General features: G+C 42.6%; 2 protein-coding genes across 8 annotated transcripts in view; both read left to right on the forward strand.

Moving 5' to 3' along the window:
- The window catches only part of arhgap32b (Rho GTPase activating protein 32b), a 118697-nt gene extending 101352 nt beyond the window's left edge, over positions 1-17345 (forward strand). For all 7 annotated transcript variants that reach the window (XM_013912678.1, XM_013912680.1, XM_013912681.1 and 4 more), the window contains 12 exons: positions 6248-6397; positions 8612-8714; positions 9124-9268; positions 9747-9829; positions 10134-10241; positions 10616-10761; positions 10843-11044; positions 11167-11312; positions 11422-11496; positions 11589-12419; positions 12689-13347; positions 13704-17345. In XM_013912678.1, coding sequence (XP_013768132.1) covers positions 6248-6397; positions 8612-8714; positions 9124-9268; positions 9747-9829; positions 10134-10241; positions 10616-10761; positions 10843-11044; positions 11167-11312; positions 11422-11496; positions 11589-12419; positions 12689-13347; positions 13704-15872 — 4817 coding nt within the window. In that variant the 3' untranslated portion in view covers positions 15873-17345. The remainder of the gene's footprint in view (positions 1-6247; positions 6398-8611; positions 8715-9123; positions 9269-9746; positions 9830-10133; positions 10242-10615; positions 10762-10842; positions 11045-11166; positions 11313-11421; positions 11497-11588; positions 12420-12688; positions 13348-13703) is intronic.
- A 2070-nt stretch (positions 17346-19415) lies between these two features.
- h3f3c (H3 histone, family 3C) lies at positions 19416-22822 on the forward strand. Its single transcript, XM_005740118.1, has 4 exons — positions 19416-19552; positions 20513-20656; positions 20855-21008; positions 21461-22822. The coding sequence occupies exons 2-4, from the start codon at positions 20529-20531 to the stop codon at positions 21587-21589; spliced, it is 411 nt and encodes a 136-aa protein (XP_005740175.1). The 5' UTR covers positions 19416-19552; positions 20513-20528; the 3' UTR covers positions 21590-22822.
- The last annotated feature ends 2698 nt before the right edge of the window (positions 22823-25520 follow it).

Below are 25520 nucleotides of genomic sequence, written 5' to 3' on the forward strand. Positions count from 1 at the left end.
ACGTATAATTACATAGTAAATGTTCGTGTAATGTCATCTTACATCTCTGAACTTGCACTTCAGGGAAGCTTTGCGTCAGCGTTTGAAATATGTGGTTTATAGGATGTAGACGTGTTATCTGGTTAAACATTTAGCGGCAGATGATTACTCAGAACCAAAGACAGCTCAGTCCTCTATCGCTGGAATTTGAATATTCACTGAGCGAGCACTTTATTAGCAACACGTGTGCAGTTTACACCAATGCAACTTTGTCATAAATTCAGTTTTGCAAAGCTCCGACACTTTCAGATATTATGCTGTTGTTGGAAAAGTGCTATTACTTTCATCGTTGACATGTTTAGTGGTGGTGTAGTGAGCTGAATAATGCTGGAAACTCTGCGTCGAATTCTAAAGCAGGATTAGAAAAATAAACGTTTGAAATTAGCGTTTTATAAAGGTGTGAAGAAATCGGAGCATTTAATAATTAAAAAAAATAAAAGTGGTCTTAGAAAAGATTGGGTACAATACTCGGGCAGCCCTGAGCCCACATATTACAAACTCTGGCTGCATCACCACCTGCAAATATAGAATAAAAACACTTTCTGTCAGTCAGAACATACAGCAGCATGTAAGAATATCAGATGTTTGCCTATATACAGTATTATTAAGGACAAACTGCACAGAATGTTAGGAAATAAATACATTGCATTTACTTATTTATTTTATTTATTTTCGGGTTGAAACAATAATTGCTTGGCCAAACAGAACCCAGCTAAATCCACCCCTCTGTTCCCTCTTCCCTCCCCATGAGATGAAACAATGAGGCACTTTGCTCCTGATACCATTGCACACTTGGGCCTTCTGTCCAAAAGGGTCACTATCACTCACCATTGCCTTGTAATAGGCACATATTGCTCTGTTGTGCACAGTGAACAGGCATGCAGAAACACCAACATGTGATTTGTTAATAGCTGTAAGCACAGCATCTTCTCCTGTTATGTTGCATTAGTTTTACAAGTAATGCAGACATTTTCTCTGCAGTAGTTGCCTTTCAGTGGACAAATGTCCCTTTTTCATACAGTTAATGTAATTTTCTGGCGGTTCCTCCTGGTATAATACGAGCTTTTCAAGACACAATGAAAGCAGTGTGTGTCTTTGTATTTTCTGGCGCTGCTTTGATGAGTTGGTGCACAGTGCTAACTTGGAAATTCGCAGACATTTACAGATACTTTTGGTGGCCTGTGAAGATTTGACTTTAAGACGAATACACTAATATGTAAACCAATATATTTTTGGCACATCTGTGAAACAAATTTCAGCTGGAAACTTTATTCTCAGAGCACGTAGATGTTTGAATCTGATGATCTACACGGAGTGCTAAAGAGGAGGGGCCAGTGTCTGAATTCCCCACCATTCCACTCTCTCGGCGATCCTAGCTAACGTAATAATAGCATCCTGACGCCCCAGTGAGCTGTATCCACACTTGTCAATGGTTGTGTATCCAGTGAACATTAATACAGAGTTGTTGTATTAAATGTCTCAGGCTTGAGTGTGCTGCCGGGCTCTGCTCTGTCTGGAATCAGTAGCACTCTAGCATTGCTCTGAAGCTGCACTCTTCCCCCAATCTGTGTCCTGTGAAAAGCTCCCTGCTAATTAAAAAGAATGAGGTGGTCTGTTTTGGGTTTGAGAGCGTTAAGGAAGCTTGATGTTTGCTATTATGTTGCTAATTGTTCCTACAATTATGCTTGGCCTCCTTTTTTGCCTAGTCCAGCCTGTCACAGCCTGTCTCTTGGGGAAAGAGCTCGTCACAGTTACAGTCTGTTAAGGGCAGTAACTGAAACCTGTCAGTCACCCTGGGACATTATAACCATCCTCTTCTGTGTTTAGCTTTGTCATATCTGTTGTGGAAGCAAGATTCAGTCATGGACTCTCATGATTTCTTCGTGTCAGTCGTTGCATATGCTCGCTGGATCTCAGGCATGGTTTTGTCAAATCAGAGTGAACAGAGATGTGATCAAAAGAGAGGCATCGCAGCAAAGAAGGTCATAGAGATATAACTTCCAAGGAGGGCAAGGTTGCTTTACATGCAGTTTTTCATGTTCTCCTGAATTTAAAGTTAATGTAGATCATGCTTTAAAACATAAATAAGAACCCAGAGGGGCTGGGGGTGGCTGCAACGTTGCAAGGCCTGTAGCAGAATTGTCATCAGATATTGATGTCATCTGAGTTTGAGTTGAGCTGTTTCCTTACTTTGAAATTATTACAATTGCAGCTCACAATTCAAACTTTACTTCATGGGGAGGATCTATTGAAATAATGTCCAGCGGCATCATGGGCAATGTAGGATACAGCATTGGTGCTTTTTTGTTTCATACATAGTAATAACTCATGCTAGAGTCATAACAACTTGGAACGTAATATTTAAAAGCTCTTGTGCACCCCAACTTGTGATTATTTATTTGTCAATTTATATAAATGACCACCCAATTCAGTCTCCACCCCCAGACGTTGGTGTAATAAGCCAAGGCTGCGCGGTCAGAGAAGAGAATGGAAACTAATAACAAAAATAAGAAATCCAGGACATCCACCTATGCCTGGAGCAGTAAAGGAAATGGAAGTGCATACCACTTTCTCAAGAAGCAGATGCTCTGATGTTGTTACTGTGGTGCAACAAAGGTGCTAGGATAAGCTATCTGAAACATGTAATGAAATGTTAATGTCCTTTTTTTATGTTGATGGTCTGAAGCATTTTTTGAGACAAGCTGTCATGTTCACAGTTGTGAGTGGTGAGAAACTTGTTGTGAGTGCGGCTTCAGTTTTTCTTTGGTTTTAAAAATGTTCCCGTTGGGACACCCAGTCGCTGGTCTACCCCCTTAGGTGCCACGAGCTACAAATCGTGTAATTAATGTCAGAGAGAGTTTTTTTTTAAAGCCTACATCAGTCCCACTGTCGTTAAACTAAAAGCCTTTTAACCAGCTGGATTTCAGCTCCAGTGCCGAGCACGCTCAGCCCCCGGGCTGTCATCTCCTTTGACAGTGAGCAGATGGGAGTCTCTGTCCGTCCTCCAGAGAATCATGGTTGTTTTTGCACTTCTCTTTCTCAGGTCTTACAGAACGTTAGAGTTGTTTAAAAAGGAACGTGTCATTGTAAACCTGCACAGTTACAAACAAACAAACAAACAAACAAACAAACAAACAAACAAACCAAAACATACTTGAGGCCCTTTTTGATGCCTCAACAGAAAGTCAACTGTGCTGTCTCAGCGGTTTTGTGTGTGGGCATGGCAGCAGAAGGAATCTCTCCCTGAGGGGTCAACTGTAGCCCTGCTTTCTCCTGAAATGGAGCGATCAGTTCTTAATTCAGAGCTGATTGTGCTCCTTCATTAAAATGCTTCTCTACAGACAGTGTTCAACGTTTTGTTGCACACAGTTTATCTGATTGGAGTAGGAAGCCCTTAGCTGACAACGACTCAGCGTCAGTGAACACAAATTGACAGGATTGGTAGCATGTTGTGGAGTATTTGGACTGATGGTACTGAGAGTCGGTACCAGTGAAGCACTTCCTCTTTGTGCACCATAAAATCCATTAAGCTCAAAAGTAACTTTCCTTTCCCACCAGCTTGTTAGTTTTTACTGTCAGCTGGATGTTTGCGTCTAAATGTACTCAGCGGACCGTCAATTAAGTCAGCGTAGTTTGCAGTTTGCCTCAATAGTGTGTTGTTAATATGCAGAAGAGGCAGCTTCTAATCAGTTTTCACCTAATAGTTTCTTGACAAGTGGCTCTCGCTCGGTGGCTGCTTATTTTTAAATGATGTATACAACAGGACATCTTTGAGTTCATCTCTATCAAGGCAACCTAAAGTCTTCACAACGTCTGTTAATCAAACGGCTGCTCAGATATTGTTACTGTCTTAACATCATCTTCCAAACGTGGCTGTTTCACTCAGGCTGTTTCGTTTCTGGCGATTGAGATCGGTAAGCAGTGGCCTACTTTTAGTTGGACTGCAGCGGTAGCAGAACGCAGTCTGGCAACAGGCAGCAAAGAGAAGCCTCATTTTTAAAAAGATTCGGCATCTATTTAATGGAATTTGCAACTCGTACATTTCTTCCAGTCTGGAGATAACAGAAATCTGATATGAAGGTAAAATAAATATAAATCAGTGAAACACATGAGGAGTGTAAGGGCTGTGATCGTGACTGCATTTAGAACGGGTTGAAGGAATGTGTCCTGGAACACAAGTTTTTTTTTAAAACTGATGCGACACATCAGTTTTTCCACTCAGGCAAGAGTCAGTTGGAAGAGATATATAAGTTCCAGATGTTGCTTTCACTTCAAGAAGTCAGTGATCAGTAGATACTATAGGTGTTAGATGATTTCCTCATACTTTCACTGGTTCTTACTGCTTGTTATTCTCAATCAACGCAGTCTGTGTCAGATTTCAGTAGCATGGATGATCAGTTCTCCAAGTTAAAGAGAAAAAAATAACTTTCAGGGTGACCGAAAGTCAAACAAGTAGTTAGTGTGAAGGGTTGGAAGGTATAATGATCAAAAAGAGGCAACTTAAAAAACAAAACAATAATAAGTAAAGAACGTCTTGACTGAAGTGGTTAATACAAGCTGAGAGCAGACCGCTGACGTCTGTGAGGGCAGACACACAAAAGATTAGACATGGTTTCATTCTCTGTGATGACTCAGGCTTAACTCTGAAGCTTTCCAGTGTGGTGGAGGTACACAGAAGGGCAGCTGATAATGCTTTAAGAGTTTTAAAGTGATCCGTGGCTAGACGATATAATGTGAAAATGAAAAACGTTCCCAGTAAGGAAATCACAGCAGCATTACCCATCGTCTTTGTTAGGGTCGACACAGACCCAGTTTTAGGTTTTAAATGCATAAGAGTGCCTCTTAAATGTTATATTAAATAAAAAGCTCTGGCAGATATTATGACCTTTGTGTCGTTGGGGTTGGTTCCGACCCCGTTATAATAGAAGACAATTAGGGCTAAAACTGAAATCATAAACACACTCTGAGCTCACTAACACTGTTAGAGAGAAGTTAGGGGCTTCTCTCCTTCCCTGAACAAACGGCGCCCTTTATCCCTACTGCTTCCCTGGAAAAGTCCAGACGGACAGTTACAGGGCTCCGTGTTCTTCAGGTTGTTTTTACAGACACCATCGCTGTTGTTTCAATATTGTTCACAGCAAAACGTTTGAAAAAATAATATTTTTTGCCCTTTTCTTAGAGTAAATATGTATAAGTCTAAACAGACCCATAACACCACGGATGTTACTATAGTTAATATTTACATAAAAAATAAATAAAAGAAATATATTTTAGAGATGTTTTCTAATACTCCTCAGTAATAGTAAGATATTATAACAACCTTTTTTAAAACATTGAAAATGAGAGGGTAAACTGTAACAAAAGCCCCGGGGGCCATAAGAAAAATAATAAAAACATACTTTTTATGGTTAAGGTAGCTTAACGAGGTAACCAGTAGGTGACAATCAAACTGGATGATGAACCCTGTTTTAAGGGTATTTTTTTTTGGTGACCCATTAACATAAGAGATGGTAGCAGAAAGCTAACATAAGAGGAAGGTGAAGTTTATTGAATACCCACTCTGCTCTTTGAATGACTGACACAGTGCACCAGTATACCATTATGCTTCTGTGAGCGGTGACTGGAAACATGCTGGAGTTTTTGTGCATTTTGTTTTTTCCATGTTGTTGTGAACTAAATGCACATTTAAAGGACATTTGAAGCTTTCATGAAGCAAGTCTACACAACTGTGTCAAGTAAAGTGACCAGAGAGTGTAAAACGACTGATCCTAGCAGTCAAGAATTCTGTCCTCCCAAACAGGCAGCTTATCTTATTCACTGGATAGCGTTTCCACGTCTCTTCAAAGTAGCGAAAACAAATGGTGTGTAATTTAAGGAGCTTATGGATTTTCTCAGACTATCTGATTGATATGGGGGGGGGTGGGGTGTATCTTCTCTTGAATGGATGCTCATGGATGTGAGGGACTCCTTTGTAATTGCCAGGAAGGTGGTATTTTAGAATGAAGACGTTGCTTAAGGAAATTACAGATGCATAAAAGAGGAGTTTCCATTACAATGAAGCTGAAATTCACAATGGGACAACCTGAAGCGATCTTGGGGGTTTAGCTGTAGTGCATGGATGCATCTTGTGGGAAATCTGAGCCTTCACTTATTGCTGTGTGAGGGATCTAAAATGTGTCCTTCCTTTCCTCCCTCCCTGATTCCTCAGTGTCTAAAAAGCACGGGAAGCTGATCACCTTCTTGCGCTCCTTCATGAAGTCCAGGCCCACCAAGCAGAAGCTGAAGCAGAGAGGCATCCTCCGGGAGAGGGTGTTTGGCTGTGACCTGGGAGAACACCTCCTCAACTCGGGACATGATGGTGAGTGACAGAGCATTACAAAACTGCAGCGTTTGAAACCGTTAATGATATCAGTAGTCAATCGCATAATTGTGGCTGATAAAAGCTTTTTTGCTCTTCAAATATTGGAATTTTAATGGAAATTACAGTCCAAATGTCTGTGCACAGAGTGGTTACATGTTGAGCGGTTATGTAGCTTACTCTAACAGCCTACGTAAACCTTTCATTTTCTAGATTAGGATACTGCACTGGTAAGCATTCTTGTCATCTATCTTACTTTTCCAGTTTGCTTGGAGAGTTTAGAGGCTGGGTTGCCTTAGCTGTCGTTGTTGAAGTTGGTCCAGAGCCCTTTTTTTGCCCGTTGGCCGACACTCTGTCCTGCTGGAGACACTTTGTCCCGCTGTAGCCATGGTAGCCACGCTGTAGCCTTGGCTTTTAGGAGTGGATGCTGTGACATCCACATGAATGCCAGGTCCCGAGGTTTCCCAGAAGAACACTGCAGCATAACCAGATTATTATTCACTTCACCTGTTATCTTACAGTTGTTTGAATGGCGTCCGCCTCATACGGCATGCAAATATGAGCTTGTAGCTCATCTGGTTGCACTGAAGATGTTTGCTGTATTGAAAGTCCATCTGCAGCCTGGTATCTGGCTATAATGGTCATAATAGTGGCCTGATTACACCCTAACATCAGCTCTGACCGGCTTAATAATACTGTTCTGTTGTTGAGCACTGATCAGTAACTTAATTTTAGTTCAGCTTAAAAGCCCATTTGTTCAGGTTAATGGATGACATTGCATGTGTGGACGTGCAGGATTCTCATTTGGCCAGCACATTTGTTTACAGCGATCACAGTTCAAACCATGTAATAGTATAGTCGCCTATCAGTGGGTGCTCTGTCACACATTTGTGGGTGAAGGAGCTGGACTGACCTCTGGAAATCCTGCCCTACCTTGTAAGGGGAGACGTGAGGTCTCAGTCACATGGTGCTCGGTCAGACAGTTAAGGTGTTTACTTGTGAGGAAGACCCCAGAACAACTGCTTCTGCAGAACGGACACCTTAAAGAACAGCCTGGATAAATTTTGATTCTGCAACTGTTTAGTTTTGATGAAGTCATTTTGTTTCTGAGTCCAAAGAAAAAATATTACGAAGGTTCCAAAATAAAACTGTAATTTTTGGAAAAGCTGTATTAAAAATTCCTTGCTACTGTTAACAGCACTTGGGAAAAACTTAAAACAATAAAAAAAAAAAACATTTTCATAGGGGGGCTAATAATTTTGTCGTCATCTGTAAAAGGCACATGAATTCTACTTATCTTGCCTTGGAAGTGCCTTAAACCTGCGTTCTTTCTGTCATCATGTTGTGACTCCTCCGATTCTAAAATACAGTATGATTGTACAGACGTCTGTAGGAAACAGCGCTTGCTCCCAGCACAACATAAAGATTCATTGTAGCCCTTCTTGTAATTTGTATGCCATCTTTCAAAACCCAGCTCATGTGATACATCCGTGAGTAAGGGATAAAGGGTTTTCACTTCTTGTTGAACACAGGCCAGGTTAACAGTTTGAAGTGCTTTTAAAAGATGAGGAAACAGTCTAGTGATTTCCACATTTAAACACATGCTGTGCATCTTTGTGGAAAGAGGTACTTGTAACAAGTTCTTCCCACTCGGTCCTCTCCTGTGCGGTAGAATATCCGCTTGTTTGTTCACATTGAATGAATGGCCTTATTTTCTCTCTGGCTACATGTGGAATTTGAACAGCTGCTTCAGCAAGTGTCCCACTCTGTCAATCTAAAATGATGTGTGAGCTGTGGGGAGGCCTCCTCGTACATATACACACTGTCCTTATCTTCCATAGACACGCTCACATAGACGAATAACATGTCTGTATTATGCATAGCTCCTGAAGGAGAATGAAGAGACACTAAGCTTTTTCGTGATTTTAGCGGTCTACCACACAATCACTGGCTCGGTGATTGGTTGCCTCACACGCTGACAGTTTCCTTACAGACTGCCTGCATCAAAACAGAAAATGTTTTAAGGCAACCTAACAGTACCAGGTCAAGAAATGCATGATTCAGTATGCGTATGTGTCCACTCTAGCTCCGAGAGTGTTTTTCCATCAGAAAACACAAAAAAGTTGGTCCACCCTCAGTATCCTGGCATCTTCTTCTGTCCTGCTGCTCAGCAAAGATTGAAAATGATGAATTGCCGTTGTTTTTGTTTGACAGTGCCCCAGGTCCTCAAGAGCTGCACGGAATTCATTGAGAAGCACGGCGTGGTGGACGGCATTTACCGCCTGTCTGGAATTGCTTCAAATATCCAGAAATTGCGGTAAGGAGGCACAAACTGACCGACATCCAATGCTTGGGACTCAGCACTCGAAGTACTTTATACAACATGTCTCTCTCACCCATTCACACACACGTTGATGCTTTCTAATGATCACACTTTGATGAATGCATCAGGAGCAGCTCAGGGTTCAGCATCTTGCATGCAGATTGGAACAACCGGGGATCGAACCACCAACGTTCAGATTAGTAGATGACCTGCTCTGCCAATCCTGAGCCCATGTGACACTCTGACATTGTGTAATATTATATGGAGAAAAGATTGATGCATTGCTGGGAAAAGATCTTTGCAAACACTACTGGAAAGTAGAACCGTTTCATGGCCTGTCTCAGCACTCACATGTTAGTTTGTTGACTGCAGTTTGTTGCTTTGTCCTTTTCTCTCCCATCAGGCATGAGTTTGACTCTGAGCAGATCCCTGACTTGACCAAAGATGTTTACATCCAGGACATCCACTGTGTTGGCTCGCTCTGTAAACTCTACTTCAGAGAGCTGCCTAATCCACTGCTCACCTACCAGCTCTACGAGAAGTTCTCTGTAAGTAAAACACTAATGTGGGCTACAGGGCTGCTAACTGTTGCAGATTGGCCGTGACTGACTGCTGACTTTTCAAATTTGATCTCGATAGAAAAGAAATAAAACAGGTTTATCTTATAGGAATTCTTGAAATTCCTCCTCCAGTCATGGGCCATAGACACCCCTAAAATAATAGCACCGCATTCGACACACCCTGTCATTAAAAATGCAGCAAACCACTGTGTGTGACTTGGAATAAAAACTTTCTCCAAGCACACCAGAGGCATCCCTCAGGATGAAGTAAATACTTACTGGTTGCTATGGCAGCTAGACTGAGGAGGGGGGCTTCGCGGTTACAGACCAATGTTCTGTCTGTGCCCTATATATCAGCATGAACTTGGGATATCAATGGATTAAGCTTAATGTGGACATAGCGCCAAATCCCATTACTGTCAGTCTCTCCCTGTCTCCTAATCTCTTGTTTTGCTTTCACTCGAAGGAGGCTGTATCAGCAGCGACAGACGAAGAACGACTCATCAAAATCCATGACGTCATCCAGCAGCTTCCGCCACCGCATTACAGGTTAGTGTAGAGGCACATTGCCCCCCATTGGCAGGCTAAGGAGCTGCAGGGTTACAGACTGGCTGTGCATTCAGTTGTCTGTCTGATGGTGTTAGAATCAGAGCTTCCTGTAATGCTGTTGCACTGAGTGGAATCTTTGTCTGTGTTAGGATTAATTGAATTTCCCAGACTGTGTGAAATTTGCAACTGGCATTCCAATAGGGATTAAAGCAAAACGCTGATGCTCTGAAGACATAGTTTTATCATGTCCGTTAGCGTGCACATCACTGATGGAGCAAGTTGAATCTGAATATGTGATTCTTAGGACCTTGGAGTTCCTCATGAGGCACCTTTCCCGCCTGGCAGCATTTAGCTACATAACCAACATGCACAGTAAGAACCTTGCCATCGTGTGGGCGCCCAACCTGCTGAGGTGAGAGCTCATCCTGCTTTCTTTCATTGTGTTGAATGAATTGTAACTCTTCATCTGTACATTTGCTCAACTGGCTGGAGACTTCAAGATGCCTCTAATGAGCTTTTTAATTTCAAGTATAAGAAATAAAAGTTGCTGTTCTTTTTGGTGCCACACACTCTGGGTTCTTAGACTGGCCCGATTTCTAATGTTTGCCACACAATGTACACTCTGTCTGTTTTTTATAATGAGTCATTCTGCCTGAACTGAAGGGTTTAAGCAGCCATCACATGTTGGAAATTCATCTCAGAATGGTTTTACTCAAATTCCAATTTTCTTTAACTGAGTTAAAGAAAATTTCACTTTTGTTTTCGCGTTTTCTCTTGTTGTCTCAGGTCAAAACAGATTGAATCCGCCTGCTTCAGCGGCACAGCAGCCTTCATGGAAGTTCGAATCCAGTCTGTAGTGGTGGAGTTCATTTTGAACCATGTTGATGTGCTTTTCAGCACTAAACTCAGCTCACTAATAAGAGAGGGAGCAGGTATAGACATCCCGCCAGCGTGCACACATTAAGCTAAATTCAAATAGTTTGCCACTGATCGTTTTTCTGCTACATTGTCAGGTCACAACTCTTTGTCACGGCCAAAGTCCCTGCTGGTTTCATCACCCTCAACAAAGCTTCTAAGTCTAGAGGAGGCCCAGGCCAGGACCCAGGCTCAGATCAACTCTCCAGTCACTGAAGACAGCAAGTACATTGAAGTGGGTGAAGGTCCAGCTGCTCTGCAGGGCAAGTTCCACACCGTCATTGAGTTTCCCACAGAGAGGTCAGCTGTTTTCCTGTTTTATTAATGTCTATTATAATGGAAAAACCTTGCATGGTGCTCCTTCTGCTGGTGTTTTGGTGAGACTGCAAGACTTTCTTGTCCATCATCATTTTCTATTATAGGAAGAGACCGCCTAACAAGTCGAAGAAGTCTCCTGTAGGTAGTTGGCGTTCTTTCTTTAACCTGGGCAAGTCTTCCTCTATGTCCAAGCGGAAGTTGCACCGCAATCCCAGTGAGCCTAATGAGCTGAAGGCTATGGCTCTCGCTGGTGAGTGCTCACGCCGCATCTGTCTGGAGCTAATCAGCGTTGTGCAACAACAAGAGCTTAACAAAATACACCAAAGTGACAGCAGTGAATGTTGATGGTTGTGTTTCAGGAGGAAGAGGAGACACTGCAACATTAAGGTCAGCCAAAAGTGAAGAGTCACTGAGTTCCCTGCATAATGTTGAAGGTAATTATTTATGACCTCCACTTCACTTAAACTTGGAATAGAAAGCTTAATCGGTCGTTATCTTTATCGTTTGTGTTCTGTTCTTCCGCCAGGCGAGTCCAAGGTGTACCGTCCTCGGCGACCGCGCTCCAGCAGCGATGCTCTGTCAGCCTCTTTTAACGGCGAGCTGCTGGACAGCCGGCAGCACTGCAACTCGTATGATAACCTGGATGGCACAGAAGACAGCGACGGAGACGACGGACCCATCTGTGTGCCTGCTCTTATCTCGCCTCCACGCTCAGCAGGTGAAGACGTGGACCTCAGCCCTCCAGACATCGGGATGGCCTCCCTGGACTTCGACCCCATGTCATTCCAGTGCAGTCTCCCTGACACCTCCTATGCCTTCCCCCTGGATGATTCACCGGTCAGGGCTGAGGGCTCCACTTTAAAGAGGAACCGGGGTAACATCTGTGGCAAGAACAATGGCTCTGATCTCATCTCTGCCTCCTTCATCAGCAGCTTGACTTCCCCGCTATCCACAGATACCAGCGTGGCTACAGGGGAAAAGGCAGAGAACAAGAAGCTGACTGCGTCTTACTCGTACACTGATAAACCCACACAGGCCGTGTCACCTATTAAATGTGGAAAGGCCGCCAGTTTGACACCTTTTGTCACTTCAGACACTTTGTCCGCAGAAACACGTGGGAAGATTACAGCTGGACAGGCTGTCTTTCCACAGTCTTTATCTTCTCCTTCGATATGCAAGGACTCTCCTACATTGATGGGCAGTGTATTGCTGAAAGTAGCTGAGCCATCGCTAAGTGAAGCTTTTCAAATGGAGCTGAATTCTAAACTGGCAGCCTTTGACAGTGTGGACAGCCGAGAGGTAAAGGGAGAGGACGGCGTGCAGCAGGGACCAGCTGCTAATAGCCAAGAGCACCAAGGTAGGGCAGCGAATGAGATACATACTTTCGACCTGTTCTTTAGATGAAAATAAAAGTAAAGTGTTTGTGTGTATTTTTTGCCAGGTTTAGCTTTGCAAGGATTTCATCTTAAACCTTTTTCTTCCGATGTCTGAGCACCTTACTTACTCCCCGCCTTTTCCCACTCTTAAAGCACCTTAAAACCTTCCCGCCTGTTCCACAATCACCTAGAGCTCTTGCTTATTCATGCTTCAACTATAGTTCCCTTGTGTTTTTTGTGTTCCCACTAGGAGTCACAACTCTGGACTCTTCAAAGGACCCAACCCCTTGTTCCCTCAACTCTACAGCACCCTCTTCTGTCCCTCCTCCTCCACCTCCTAAAAATGCTGCCCGCATGTTGGCCCTGGCCCTGGCTGAGTCTGCTCAGCAGGTGTCCACTCAGTCTCAACTGCGGTCTTCTGAGCCCTCAACACCGCTGTCCCCTCTGCAGCCGCATGAGGCCTCAAGCTTCCAGGACTCGCCACATCCTTTTGTCCTACAATTCCAGACTGCCTCAGAAGACGGAGCTGGACGAGGAAGTACTCCCCCACCAAACAGTGCTGCTACAAGTGTGATCACAGTTTCATCTCATCCCTCCACTTCCAGTCCTTCAAACAAACACCAGCCACCAGAGTTAACCAGCATGATCACTAAGCCATCAGACAGTGCCAAGTCCTCTATAACTGCATCGCAGCCAGACGTGGACCCCCCACCAGACACTCCACTTTACAATTGTGCCCCACTCTCCACATCACCCAGCCGGACTTCTCCAACCAGGAAAAGTCCAGAAAGACAGCAGCCTGTGACAGGACCAGTCCCACTTCATAGTAGCTCATCCAATTCCACTGCAGCCACAACCCCCAGTGGCAACAACAAGGAGAGTGGAATCTTACAGCAGCATGGTCCTGAGGTAAGGATATCACGTTGGCTGGTCCCAAGAGGTCCTAGCAGTGAATCTCAAAACTCACTGTTTTGGGATTGAGTATGTTCTCAGCACCACCTCCTATTTTTGACAGAAGTTATCCTCGGTGTAGGCTGCAAGTCTCTACCTGTATGTATATAGGTATTTTTTAAATAATTGACTGTATACCACTACTACTCTGCATTCAAATACTCTGATACTTTAGATACTTACAGTTCATATTGGAAAAGTCTTGTGTTACTATAAAAAAAATGCACAACTCTTATTTTTCTTTTCTTTCTTTGTTTTTTTCCCTGAACCTGATATAAATAATGACTTATCCTGTGTTGGCCTCTTTTTCTCAGGTCAAACCAGAGGAGAAGGCACCACCCCCAGTTCTTCCAAAACCACCAGAACAGCCAGCTCAGAAGCTGAAAAGATCAGTCCCACCACCCCAAACCCAAACTCAGCAGCAGAGCCAAGCCCAAATACAACCTCCAGCTCAGACACAGCCTCACACACATTCCCAGACATTAGTCCAACCCCAGCCTCATCTCTCAAAGGCTAGCGCAAGAGTCGCACCCACCTCTGCTGAGCCTGTGGAGAAACCTTGGGAGGCCATAAAGCCAGTGCAGCCCTGTGCAGAGTCTGGAAAATATCACGACTCCTATGGACCCACTCCTCCTGCCCCTCCTGTTCGCACTATAGAGAGCAAACTGGCCACAGCAGCACTCAGCCACAGTGAAACCTCCTACCATACCCTGGGTGAAGGTCCTCCGTCTGGCCATATGGAGGATGCTCTCCCTCACCATCCTCTTTCTCCTCGTAAATCTTCCACGCACCAGCCAGCCTACCTGTACCACGCTAAAGGAGAACCCGTCCTAATTGATCCTCCAGGAGCTGCATACTACCACCAGAGGTCTGTAACTCTGGGCCCGCAGTCTATACCACACCACTACCAACCAGACAGTGTCCCTCCACACACCTATGTGTCAAAGTCTGAGCCTCAGATACCCTACAGTGCCCGAATAGATAACAGATACAGCACTTTAGGCCCCAGGTCCTACCATCACTCCATCAAGTCCAGAGGAAACCCCAGGAGTGTTTACCTAGCCCCAGGGCCTGGGCACCAGGGCTACAGTCATGACAGAACCCATGGCTATCCCACCATCCGCAGAGTGCACTCGCTCCATGTTCCTTCCAGCATTCGCTCAGTGCCCATCCAGAGGACTGAAGTTCCTCCAGATGACGACATGTTCTTCTACCACCGACCGGTGTACCAGTGCAAAGCCTACCAGCAGCCCCCGCAGCAGTCCTCGCAGGCAGACTACCATGTTACCCAGCTGCAGCCTTACTTTGAGAACGGACGAGTCCAGTACCGCTACAGTCCATATTCTGGTTCAGGCCCATTGGAGGCGCCTTTCTATGACATCGACCCATACGGCACTATCAGAGTCAGGCACCTTCACTCCTACAGCGGCCGAGATACAGGAACACTTCCTGGGCGTCCTGGTGGAAAGGCGACTGGGTATCACTACCTCACTCGCCACATTCTTCCTCCTGGGAAGGAGCACAGTTTTGTGAGCAGGGACATGCCCCCCGGGCATGGGAGCAAAGAGGTTGCTGCTTACTTATCCTGGGACCCAGAGGAGTCCGAAAGGTTGCGCATGCATTCTATCCGCAGGGAGAGCAGGGCCAGGCTTAAGGTTAAAGGCCCCGTCCTCTCTCAATATGACAACGTGGGCTTGTTCACACCAGCAGATATATCAGGCTATGAAACCCTGCACCTGCGCAGTAAATCTGACCCAGGCAAAGCTGTGCTGATACCGTCTGAGAGCAAAGACGGCCGCTACCTGCCCAGACAAATGGTGTCGGACCCTGAAGCCCTCATGTATATGGAGACTGACAAGCATGTCCAGGGCAGCGGAGTGGGTGACAAGCCTGATGCACTTTCCAAGCAAAGCAGCTCCAAGAAATGCCAGTCCTCTCACTCCCTCCCCTCTGCTCTGAGCCACAGTCTCTCTCACCAGCAGGAGAGCGGTCGGCACGAGGCCAAGTATGAGCCCGGAGACGACGGCAGCAGGTCTAAACACAAGAGGAACTTTCAGGCGCGTTACGAGTGTCCAGATTCTGACCACCACCAGAGCAAAGTGAAAACATCAAGCGGCTTTCACAGCACAGACGATCAGTCATCAGCCCCCAGGGAACAAATCGGCCGCTCCAAACCCGAGCGATCGCACAGCGTCCGAGAGCAGCACTACAGCCAGGCCAAAGCAGACCTAGACAGAGACTACTCGTGTCAGAAACACAGCACGAAAGCAGTGCAGTCCCACTATGACAACTTGGACGATTACCACCCAGTACCTCAGCCTCATGCCCCTGTTCAAAAACTTGGAGCGTCCAGCTCCTACCCAGCCCCAGGATTTCCAGTGAGCCACAACAACAGAGCTTACTCCACAGCTCTAGGTCAGGGGGCCTTTATCCAGACTAGCCTGGCCATGCAGAGGCCCGAGACAGAGATTCATACAGAGTGAAGCATTTAGGGGGAGGTGTAAAATAATCTGAAGCTGTGTAGAAGAAAGACTCTGAGCTATGGTTGAGCAGCCTCTGCAGGACAGTGGACTGATGTATCACCAATATTTTTGCTTCTCTGTATTTTTAAAGAATTGTAAAGAATATTGTAAGACTTTTTACAGAAAGTCCTGAATGTATACCTGAAATTATTGTCCATGAGGTCTTGTTGTTGTGATTGATTGAGACAGTAGCCGGTCATAAATGTATAATGATATGAAAGACGTGAGGTACTTTTACTAGGAACCACAAAAATGTAAATTATATATACTATATATACAAATAGAAACACTCATAAAAAGGGATTTTAGTTTGGTTTTTGTTTTTTTTATATGGTGTGTCGCTGGGTATGAGCATCAACTGGGACTAAGGTTTGCATTTTAGAAATGCATGCACTCTATCTCTTACAGAACAGTTCTGTGTACTTCTCTATCCATTGCGTTCTCTCTGGATTTCACAGCACAAGTCGTTTCAGGAGGAGGATACGTGTAGGTCGACACAGGGCCTCCTGCTAATGCGACAGAAGCAGCGTGTCCATGTTTGTTTTGAAGAATCTGAGCAGGAGGTTGGATGAGGACCTGCAGCCGGGTACTTTGAGTTAATGTAGTGCTTGTCAATGTCTTTATTTTCTCTGACTGTGCCATTTTTACGTAACTTTGTTATAAACTGATTACAATGACTTCTAATGGAATGTGTTGGTACTCGTGTTCTTCATTAGAAGAGGGACCAAATGACTCGGCACAGTTCTTGCACATATGGGATAAAGATGGGAACGTGGATGAATGCCTGTTGTAGCACCAGAACTGTAAGGGGTTATTTTTCTTGTCCCCCCCCCGAATCAGATTGATGGTACTTTCTGTGCTAACTGAATAAAGCTGGAAACAATGTCCTTCTGAACAATGTGGGGAAGAACACATTGTTGCTGCTTTGTTGGGGAAAAACTTGGATGAGCCTTAAATTTTGTTCCTGCAATCCATACATTTTATTTTTCCTGTCATAATACATAAATGCATGACGATTCTCGATATGTCAAGGTTGAAGGATTATTTTGATTTTTGTGGGTTATTTAGTTTCGTATCACCTTGATGGTTCTTTTCTTTTCTTCTAAGGATATGTGGGACAATTTTCTTTTCGGGCTGGAAATCAGTGTATAGTACATTCATTTGGTATTATACTATAAGCCCTTTCGGGGTAAGCATAATGGATGGATTACAATATGTTTCAACTATGTCCAAATCCAGGTTGTACTCTGTAACTGTTTAACTTCTATATCGCTTGCAGGTTCTGCTCCTCTTGCCTTATGTAAAGCCTCTACCTTTTCAGATGGGGCGTTGATGTAAGGCATTATGTACTTGAATGTGAAAACACTCGTCTCAAAATAGAAGTTATCTACAGTTAGATATGAAATAAATAAAACTGTTCAGGAAGAGATAGAATCCATGGCTTTTGTGTGGATCTGAATGTTTCTCGAAAACAGAATCGCAGATATCAGAAGTGTTACGAGTGTATCTTAAATTAGTGACGTCACTAGAGTGATGACTGATGCTTTGAGCAAATAAAGAGCTTGAATATAAAGACCGACCGTCGACAGATTTAAAGTGATGAATACAGGTGGTATTTTCAAAGTCCACATGTAGTCGTGTGAGTCAGCCTTTCCCCTGTCTCTCTGAAAAAGATAAATAAAAACGTTCATGACGCACCGCATTCATAGCATCGCAGCCGCATCTTCTAATGTAGTCCAAGTCTAGTGTTAAAAGAGACTCCTGTCTCCTACAGTTTGCCTTGCTCAGGATGTTGAACACCAATTCCTGCTGACAGACCATTGCTGCAAGAAACATGACTGTTTTCTCCATGTACCCAATTATTTACTACATGATTGAAATAAGTTATTACAGTAAAAAGTAGGTGTGGCAAAACATCGCAGTTAGCTGAAATGAAAATAAACTATACTTTTGACAAAAATAAACAATATTGTGCTCCCTATAATTAAATGTAATTTAGTCTTTATTGGTTCAGCTACATTTACACACACAGCTTACCTGATGAGGCTTTGATGGACAGGTGAGTCAAATGAAACTTATCTGAACTATAATAACTTTGATGTAAATGCGCTGTGATGGACTTCTTTTCAGAGCAACACATGACTTACTGAATAGCAGAGCGTTGGTGGCTTTATGCAGCTCTGCAGTTGGAGACCCGGCTCAGTAACTTTACATGGTCTGGACTTTGTGGCTGAGTTGCTCTGGTTTCTTAAGTTTGCAAAAACACCAGTTACAACTGATGGTGGAATATATCGGAAGGAACATTTTGGAACAGTAGCATCTTATTGCAGGACCATGCTCAAATTACATTCAGTGCTTTGGAACGACCCATTTGTTCCCAAATATTTATAAAGCCAGACTGCATGGATATGTCCTTTTGTTTTATACACACGGTGCAACGGGACTGAAAACAACTGAAGATTCACAGGCATTGACCAGTTATTTGGTCCATTTCCCCCTCCTGTGGATGAAGCACAAATCTCTGGGGTAAGCTTTTATTTGAAAAGGAAATGCTTGCTGCAGGAGAATCAAGAGAATGCAACGTAATCCCTGGTTCAGCTGTGATGATGACCAGAATGCCATATGTATTTTAACATGACAGCTCCACAAACCCCATGGCTTTCTCAATTTGACCAACAGGGGGATCTAAAATGCATAAGAATATTAATTCCTTTCCAGAGAAACATTTATGAAAACATAAAGCATATATAATGAATCAGCTTTTTAAAAAATGAATGTAATTGTCTTACCCCAACTTTGGTATAACGTCTAATGCATAAAAGTGACCAACATGAAGGAGAATGTGTTGAAATCATTCCACCACCACAAGAACAGAAACTCTCAGGTTTGGCAAGAGAACTGCAGAGTTTGGAGTTGTGCTTGTACTTAGTTTCCCTCCTGTTTCATATACTGATCAGAAACCTCGTGTAAAAAAGACAATTGCAGTAGGACTGATATGATGACACAGCTGTCATGTTTGTCATCTAAATTCAGTTTCTCGTTTGAATTTATAACGGAGATCCATAATTACTAAAACAGACAAGTAATATTTTTTCATTTCGGTTAGCGCACTTACATTATATTTTTAGCATGATAAAGAGAAATGTTTTTCCTTTAGACTTGAATGTATTTTTTAATCAATCTGGACTAATTTATGTTGCGAATAACAAATATTTGGTTTGTTATAAAAAAAATGTTAAGTGTTATCCATTTCCTTCTCCTTTCCCTACTGTTCGAAGTCAAAGTGTGCCTTATTCCCTGATATTTATCATATTCTCTCATTGGTTTTGCGTTTTACATTTCTTAACACACGATTTTGAGGCAAAGCGTTAAAAAAAAAGTCGAAAACGTAATTATTTATGATTTTCTTGATCTAGTGTTTTCTACATCGTTGGAGTTTGAAGGAGAAAACTTGAGGAAATGAAGTTAGATTGTTTACAAATGTTACCATTGCATTGTGGGAGACAGATGATTGACACGGGCGCCATTTTGCTCCCGCTCGCTCTGCTTCCATTGTGTGAGAGATAGTAAATATCTGACACTGCCAGACAACCAGAACACACTTCTATCCTTGCGAAGAAAAGAGACAAAATTCACCCCCGGTAAGTAAAAAATTCCTTAATTATTTCTTAACTAAGAACAATAGTCACCATTTGGTGAAGAAAATAGAGTAGATAAACTTATTTTTTTGCTTTAATATCGTGTTTTTTCGATGGTGTTGTGAAAAGAGAAAGCAGCTTCCCCAGGCAGAGAAAAACGGCTCAGTACTTCCACTGCCGAAATATCTAGTCCACTTTCAGCGGCGATTTCTACCTCGCTTTTTCGCTTTAAAATGCCTCTACTTCATCCGTCTTAAACTGTTTTTCGATACGCTCACTTGTCTACTACGATTTGTTAATGCTCTTGTGAGCACACATTTTTTGTTTTGGTGGGAAAATGTCAAAGTTTACATCCCGCTCGTTGCCTGTGTATTGGTAGGTTCGTTTCGGTCTGCGGCCATAATCTTGCGGTATGAGGCGGAGTTAACAATACTTGTCCCGCCCTAAAATACTCCTGGCTGAAACATCATTGGTTTGGGTGTACAGTGGAGCCACAGCTGATTGGTGGGATTCAGAGTGACGGCCTGTTGAAGGTTGTGATTGGCTAAATTGGGATCCCACAGTCTCTAGATTGGCTAAAGTCTTTGTGTTTGTGCAGCGGCCAAACCCGGGGGAAAAGTTTTATCAGGAGGTCCAAAATGACTTAAGAACCAAGTATTTATAACATGTTTAATTATAAATCCGTTAATAATTGATACAAAAATATTAAAAACTCAAAATGCATAATTACTTGATAACAAATAAAACGAAGTGGTAAAAGGGGGGAAGTTGTATGTTTTAATTACTTATATATATTTCAGAGCTGCTGCACTGAATATTGGAAACTTTAAATAATTTAGTTATTTATCTGAGTTCAAGGCCACTAGCTTAGCAGGATCATTTGTCCAGTGTGCAACGATTAATGTCATGATGAAGCGAATAGAAACAGATACATTGTTTGGGGGGTTTTTTGTATTCCGTCAGGTGATACTCTGTCGTAATGGCTCGTACCAAGCAGACTGCTCGTAAGTCCACTGGAGGAAAGGCTCCTCGTAAGCAGCTGGCCACCAAGGCTGCCCGCAAGAGCGCCCCTTCCACAGGTGGTGTCAAAAAGCCCCATCGTTACAGGTAACGTTCACTTTGAGTCACATTAATTGCTCCTTATCATATCAGACGTTTAATGAGCAATCTTTACCCTGCAAATTCTGCTCGGAGCCACAAAAAGTATTTTAATTAGGGAGACTCAGCCTTAACTGTCAACATTACTGACAGGTGTAAAAATAAATAAATAAATGATTGTACTGAGCTTGAGGTCATGCGTTTCAGGCCTGGTACGGTGGCTCTGAGAGAGATCCGTCGATACCAGAAGTCCACTGAGCTTCTGATCCGTAAGCTGCCCTTCCAGCGCCTGGTGAGGGAGATTGCTCAGGACTTCAAGACTGACCTACGTTTCCAGAGCGCTGCCATTGGAGCTCTGCAGGTGAAGCCACACTGCTATGTTGGATGTGAGAAGGAGGTCCATGCTGTTAACAGTTTGTTTTTTTGCTAGTAGAAGCTTTGACATCACTTGCCTTATTCTTCTAAATTTGTTTGATTAGGGTTTTTTTCCCCCAAACTGTTTTTTAGCACTTAGTACGATTAGCGGCACTAATTTTTGATTCATCAATGTGTCTCTGTAGAGAGGTTTCCAAATGTTTGGTCCATGAGTTTAACTTGTAATGTGAACTCTGAAGGGTTTTATATTATATGCAAGTCTGTCTTGTCCTTTGTTATGACTTTTAAGGGGCTGCTAGAGAATTACGTGCTTTCAGCTGTCGATATTTAAGGACTACACCTTAACCAATGCAGCAGATCAAAGTTTAGGTTCTTTTCTCTTATATTAAAACATCATTAATATGTACTGCTAATGTTGTTTGTGTTTGTCCCCTGCAGGAGGCTAGTGAGGCGTACCTGGTGGGTCTGTTTGAGGACACTAACCTGTGTGCCATCCATGCCAAGCGTGTCACTATTATGCCCAAAGACATCCAGCTGGCACGCCGCATCCGTGGAGAGCGCGCTTAGATGGCCTCCCTGATGTTTCATCTGTGTCCTATTTTTCTTTACCCATCCCTGCCTTTACTCGTTCATTTTACTCCATCCACCCACCTCCACCCGTCCCTATTCCATTCTCTCCCCAGCCTACCCAGCTTCTCGGTAGACTTTAGAGTAATCTTGATTATGAAGAGATAGAAATATGTTGAAGTCTGATCAATTTGTAATTTTTTTTGTCTTCACCAAATGTTTTAGGGTACCTTCTTCGTGCATGTAAAGGGTTGGCAGATCAGATGCACATGTGCACACATAGGCAAACATGCATCCCTGGGTTTGGGAGCTACTTCAAATCTGGAAGCCCATCAGTAAGCTCACCTGGAGTTGAGCCGGTGCAGTTTTTGTGGCAAACGGAGCCAAAACAGGGGACAAGGCCGAGGGGTTAGTCTGCTTAAGGGGAGCCGCAACTTCCACAGCAGGGTGCTATTAAAACTAGTCCCGAGGCCTCCGCCCCCTCTGAACATCCTCCTGCTCAGTGCGTCCTTCTGCACCCCGACTCTCCTGTTGCTCTGCAGCTGTAGCTTTTCAGTGCACCTCCGTCACCTGTGAAACCTGCTCGTTTGTTTGTGTGCTCCTGTGAAAACTGATCTTCCAAACCAGCTGTGCTCAAACAAAAATCTCTTGGTTTCTTAAGAATATTATTGTTGTGGATATGGTGTCTATTTTTGTTTTACACATCTAATTCATAGAGGAGCATCTCCTCCTTTACCACTTATACAGTTATCAAAATAGGAGTAAAAAGCAATTAATAGTATCAACATTATCAGTTAGGGTCTTTTTGTTTGCAGTGATTTGTTACAGAAAATCAGGAAGGGCTTCTCCATTTTCCAAGGAAACTTCAATTCTAATGGCAGCCACGAGGGGGCGGGGTCTCACTGTCTCCTCTTCTGTTCACTGTAGATTAGTCGTCACATTCAGCCTCCATCTCTCTCTGTCACCACAGATTAGCATTATACTTGTCACACCAGTATGAATTGACATAGTGAACCTCTGCATGTTTAGGGTCTGTGTGTCTCCTGCAGCTTCTCTACACCTGAGCATATAATCTGTCCCTTATCAAAATTTGGGATGCACAGTATAACCTCATACTTTTTTCTTTTATATTTTTCTTATTCCTTGAGATTTTCAGACGTATAAATAAGCTGATCTTTGTATTTTCCAAATTTCTCATATTATGGTGGTAATAAATAGATGTTAAAACACGTGGATGAGAGTTTGTGTGTCATGTTTGCGTTACGTATGCTGCAGTTCAATCTGAACAGAAAGCTGTGCTGTTTATCAGTGCAGAGAAGCCAAACTTCCACATGGGGGAGACCTTAAACAAATAAGGATTTAACGGCCAGTAAAAGAGTCCATAAACATAAGTGACACATGTTCAAAAAAAAAGTAGAAAAAAACGCTGCCAGAACATCGTACAGAGCCTCTAATGGGGACAGGGTTTTCACAGGCAAAATATTTAGTAACTGAATTTTGTGTAGTAAAAAATGATGTATTTACATAAAAGTATTTTCACCACTGAAATCACTCATGAGTCAAGTAAGGTGAACAAATCCTGGAGAGATAAGTGGGGGAAAAGCACCACGTGTGGCAAATTAATACAGGTGAGAGGTGAAAGAAATGTTATTATTGGACATACAAAACTATGCAGGTCACAGTTTGGCATTTAGCATGTTAAGGTCTGAATGTGCCTGTGAACTATTTCAATGGAGTCCAGTTTTTTCCCACTGCAAGCATAGAAGGAATCTGAAGTGTACTCGATTAAAAAATGAACTCTTTAAGCTGCTTATTGTCTGCTCCTCAGTTTCAGTGGGAATGCTTGTATAGATGCGCATAAGAGATTCATGTGTCCTGTGTATAAATAAATAAATAACAGGCAAAATACAAACCAAAACTTTGAGAATTACCTCCCACTGGTGTCAACTACTTTGTTAATATTTTTAACTGTTGCATTTTGTTTGTTTGTGCTACTTTGTTCCACAGAAACCTGCAAAGCTTCTAACGTTAGGGTGAGTCCTTTCTTTATTTCACAAAAGACAGACTTTACAATAAAACATGACAATGCTGTGCAGCTCCACATAAAGTAGGACACCTGGTCCCTCTGTTGTCAGCATGAAGCTGTAAACATTCATTCTTTGAATCTCCACTGGAGAAAATCTACATGTATACAGAGGGAATGCAATCCACGCTTCCCGACACATGTTTCTACTGTATATCCTGACCATTTACTATTTCCTTCCCACCCATATCTGGTGTATTTGGAATAAAATATTCTCATCTACTTCATATTTCATTATATTTTTATTCTACTAAGTTTCTTCTCAGAATATGATAATATAAAAAAATACTGAACATAAAATGATTTGTTTATTATAGTAAATTAATCTATTATAGTAGAATATAGTAAATGATAGTAAATTAAACTAATCTATAGATGCAGAAAAACTAGATCCTCAGTTACTGAAAAGGTTATCTAAGAAATCTAAGGTACTGGAGAAAGAGATTTCAGTTCCATTTTACTTAATGTATTTTATGAGTATCATTATTATGCTTTAACAGAGAAAGCACATTTAAAAGCACTAAAACTGAGCAACTCTATCGCAAACGTTGAGCAATACACTCTCTGGATCATCTCGAAACCTGGGTTTGAATTAAAAGATCCCCGGGTAAGCTAATGGCTACCTGTTCTGCAGACAGAGATAACACTTGCATCCGTGTTGTCTGTGTTTTTTGTGGCGTTCCTCAGGGCTCGGTTCGCTTTTATTTTCAGTGATATGCTGCTACTCAGCCAGTTCTTTTACCGTATGGGCGTGCTGCCCCTAGTTAAAATATTATACTCATATTTCTAGGAATACAGGACTATTGCAGTTCTTAAAGCATAGACAGACAAAATGAGAGCATTTTGCTTATTTTTTTTAAGGGGGATGGACGTTAAAATAGATATTTAGCCATAACACTACAATATATTCCCCACAAATCAAAGTCCAACATTTTCTTTATTTAGTTTTAATCAGGAAACAAAAAACAGGAGTAAAAATAATAATCTATTGCTCCTAAAACAGTAACAGTTATAATATTCATCTAGCATTGCAAATAGTATTTTTACAACTGCAAGCACTGCTGGAAATGTTGCCTCACACACTCAGTTAGGTATGCTTATGTCCACATCACTATCCAGCAACATTTGTCACCAACAAATGGACACAGCTGGAATGAAGACAGAAACAGCTGCTAACATTTTTCCACCCTTTTTTCCTAGAATTCTATGATTTCTTCCAAAATCATGCTCACATTCCCACTGCTACCTGTTTTTGTAATTATATGCTTTGTTCAATTGTCACCATGTAATGTATTATGATAAAGTCAGGCACAGGCTGTTTGCAGAAGTGGTTAAAGGATAGGTTAACAAATCGTTAGAAGTACCGAACAAAGTGATGGTAATTTATATGAGAATACTTTTACAGATATATGCTGATTAATGATTAATTGATTATCTGCCATTACTACCTCCTGCCATGCAGATGAAAAACAAAACACTTTCTGTGTGATAACTGAAAGTGTTTTGTAATAACTGTCTTTTTTTGTACCTGATTTTCACTTACAGCACAGAGGCATATCTGACTGCAAGAACGCTGTGTACAGTGGTTGTGTGACTGGAGGAGCCATTGGCTTTTGCGGTATGTAACTTACTTTATTAACTTACATTACAGCAAATTTATGCATTTTGTCCACGTGTTTATTTTTCTGTTTTGCAGCTGGTCTGAAGGCTGGTGTTTATTCTCTGCTGCAATTAAACATGACTTGCGGTGAAGCTCTATGGAGTGGCTCGATGGACAAAAACATAAATATTACACATGTGGCCCAGAGAAAGAAGACTCGCGTTGTGAGTTTGCTAACCCTGATGTTT

Source organism: Pundamilia nyererei, unplaced genomic scaffold (assembly GCF_000239375.1).
Source record: "Pundamilia nyererei isolate P.nyererei 1_Seehausen unplaced genomic scaffold, PunNye1.0 scaffold00097, whole genome shotgun sequence".
Classification (NCBI taxonomy): Eukaryota; Metazoa; Chordata; class Actinopteri; order Cichliformes; family Cichlidae; genus Pundamilia; species Pundamilia nyererei.

Coding starts and splice junctions, on each gene's coding strand:
- h3f3c (XM_005740118.1), top strand. CDS start 20,529: ATGGCTCGTACCAAGCAGACTGCTCGTAAGTCCACTGGAGGAAAGGCT. Junction 20,657..20,854: donor AAAAAGCCCCATCGTTACAG/GTAACGTTCACT, acceptor CATGCGTTTCAG/GCCTGGTACGGTGGCTCTGA. Junction 21,009..21,460: donor CTGCCATTGGAGCTCTGCAG/GTGAAGCCACAC, acceptor TGTCCCCTGCAG/GAGGCTAGTGAGGCGTACCT.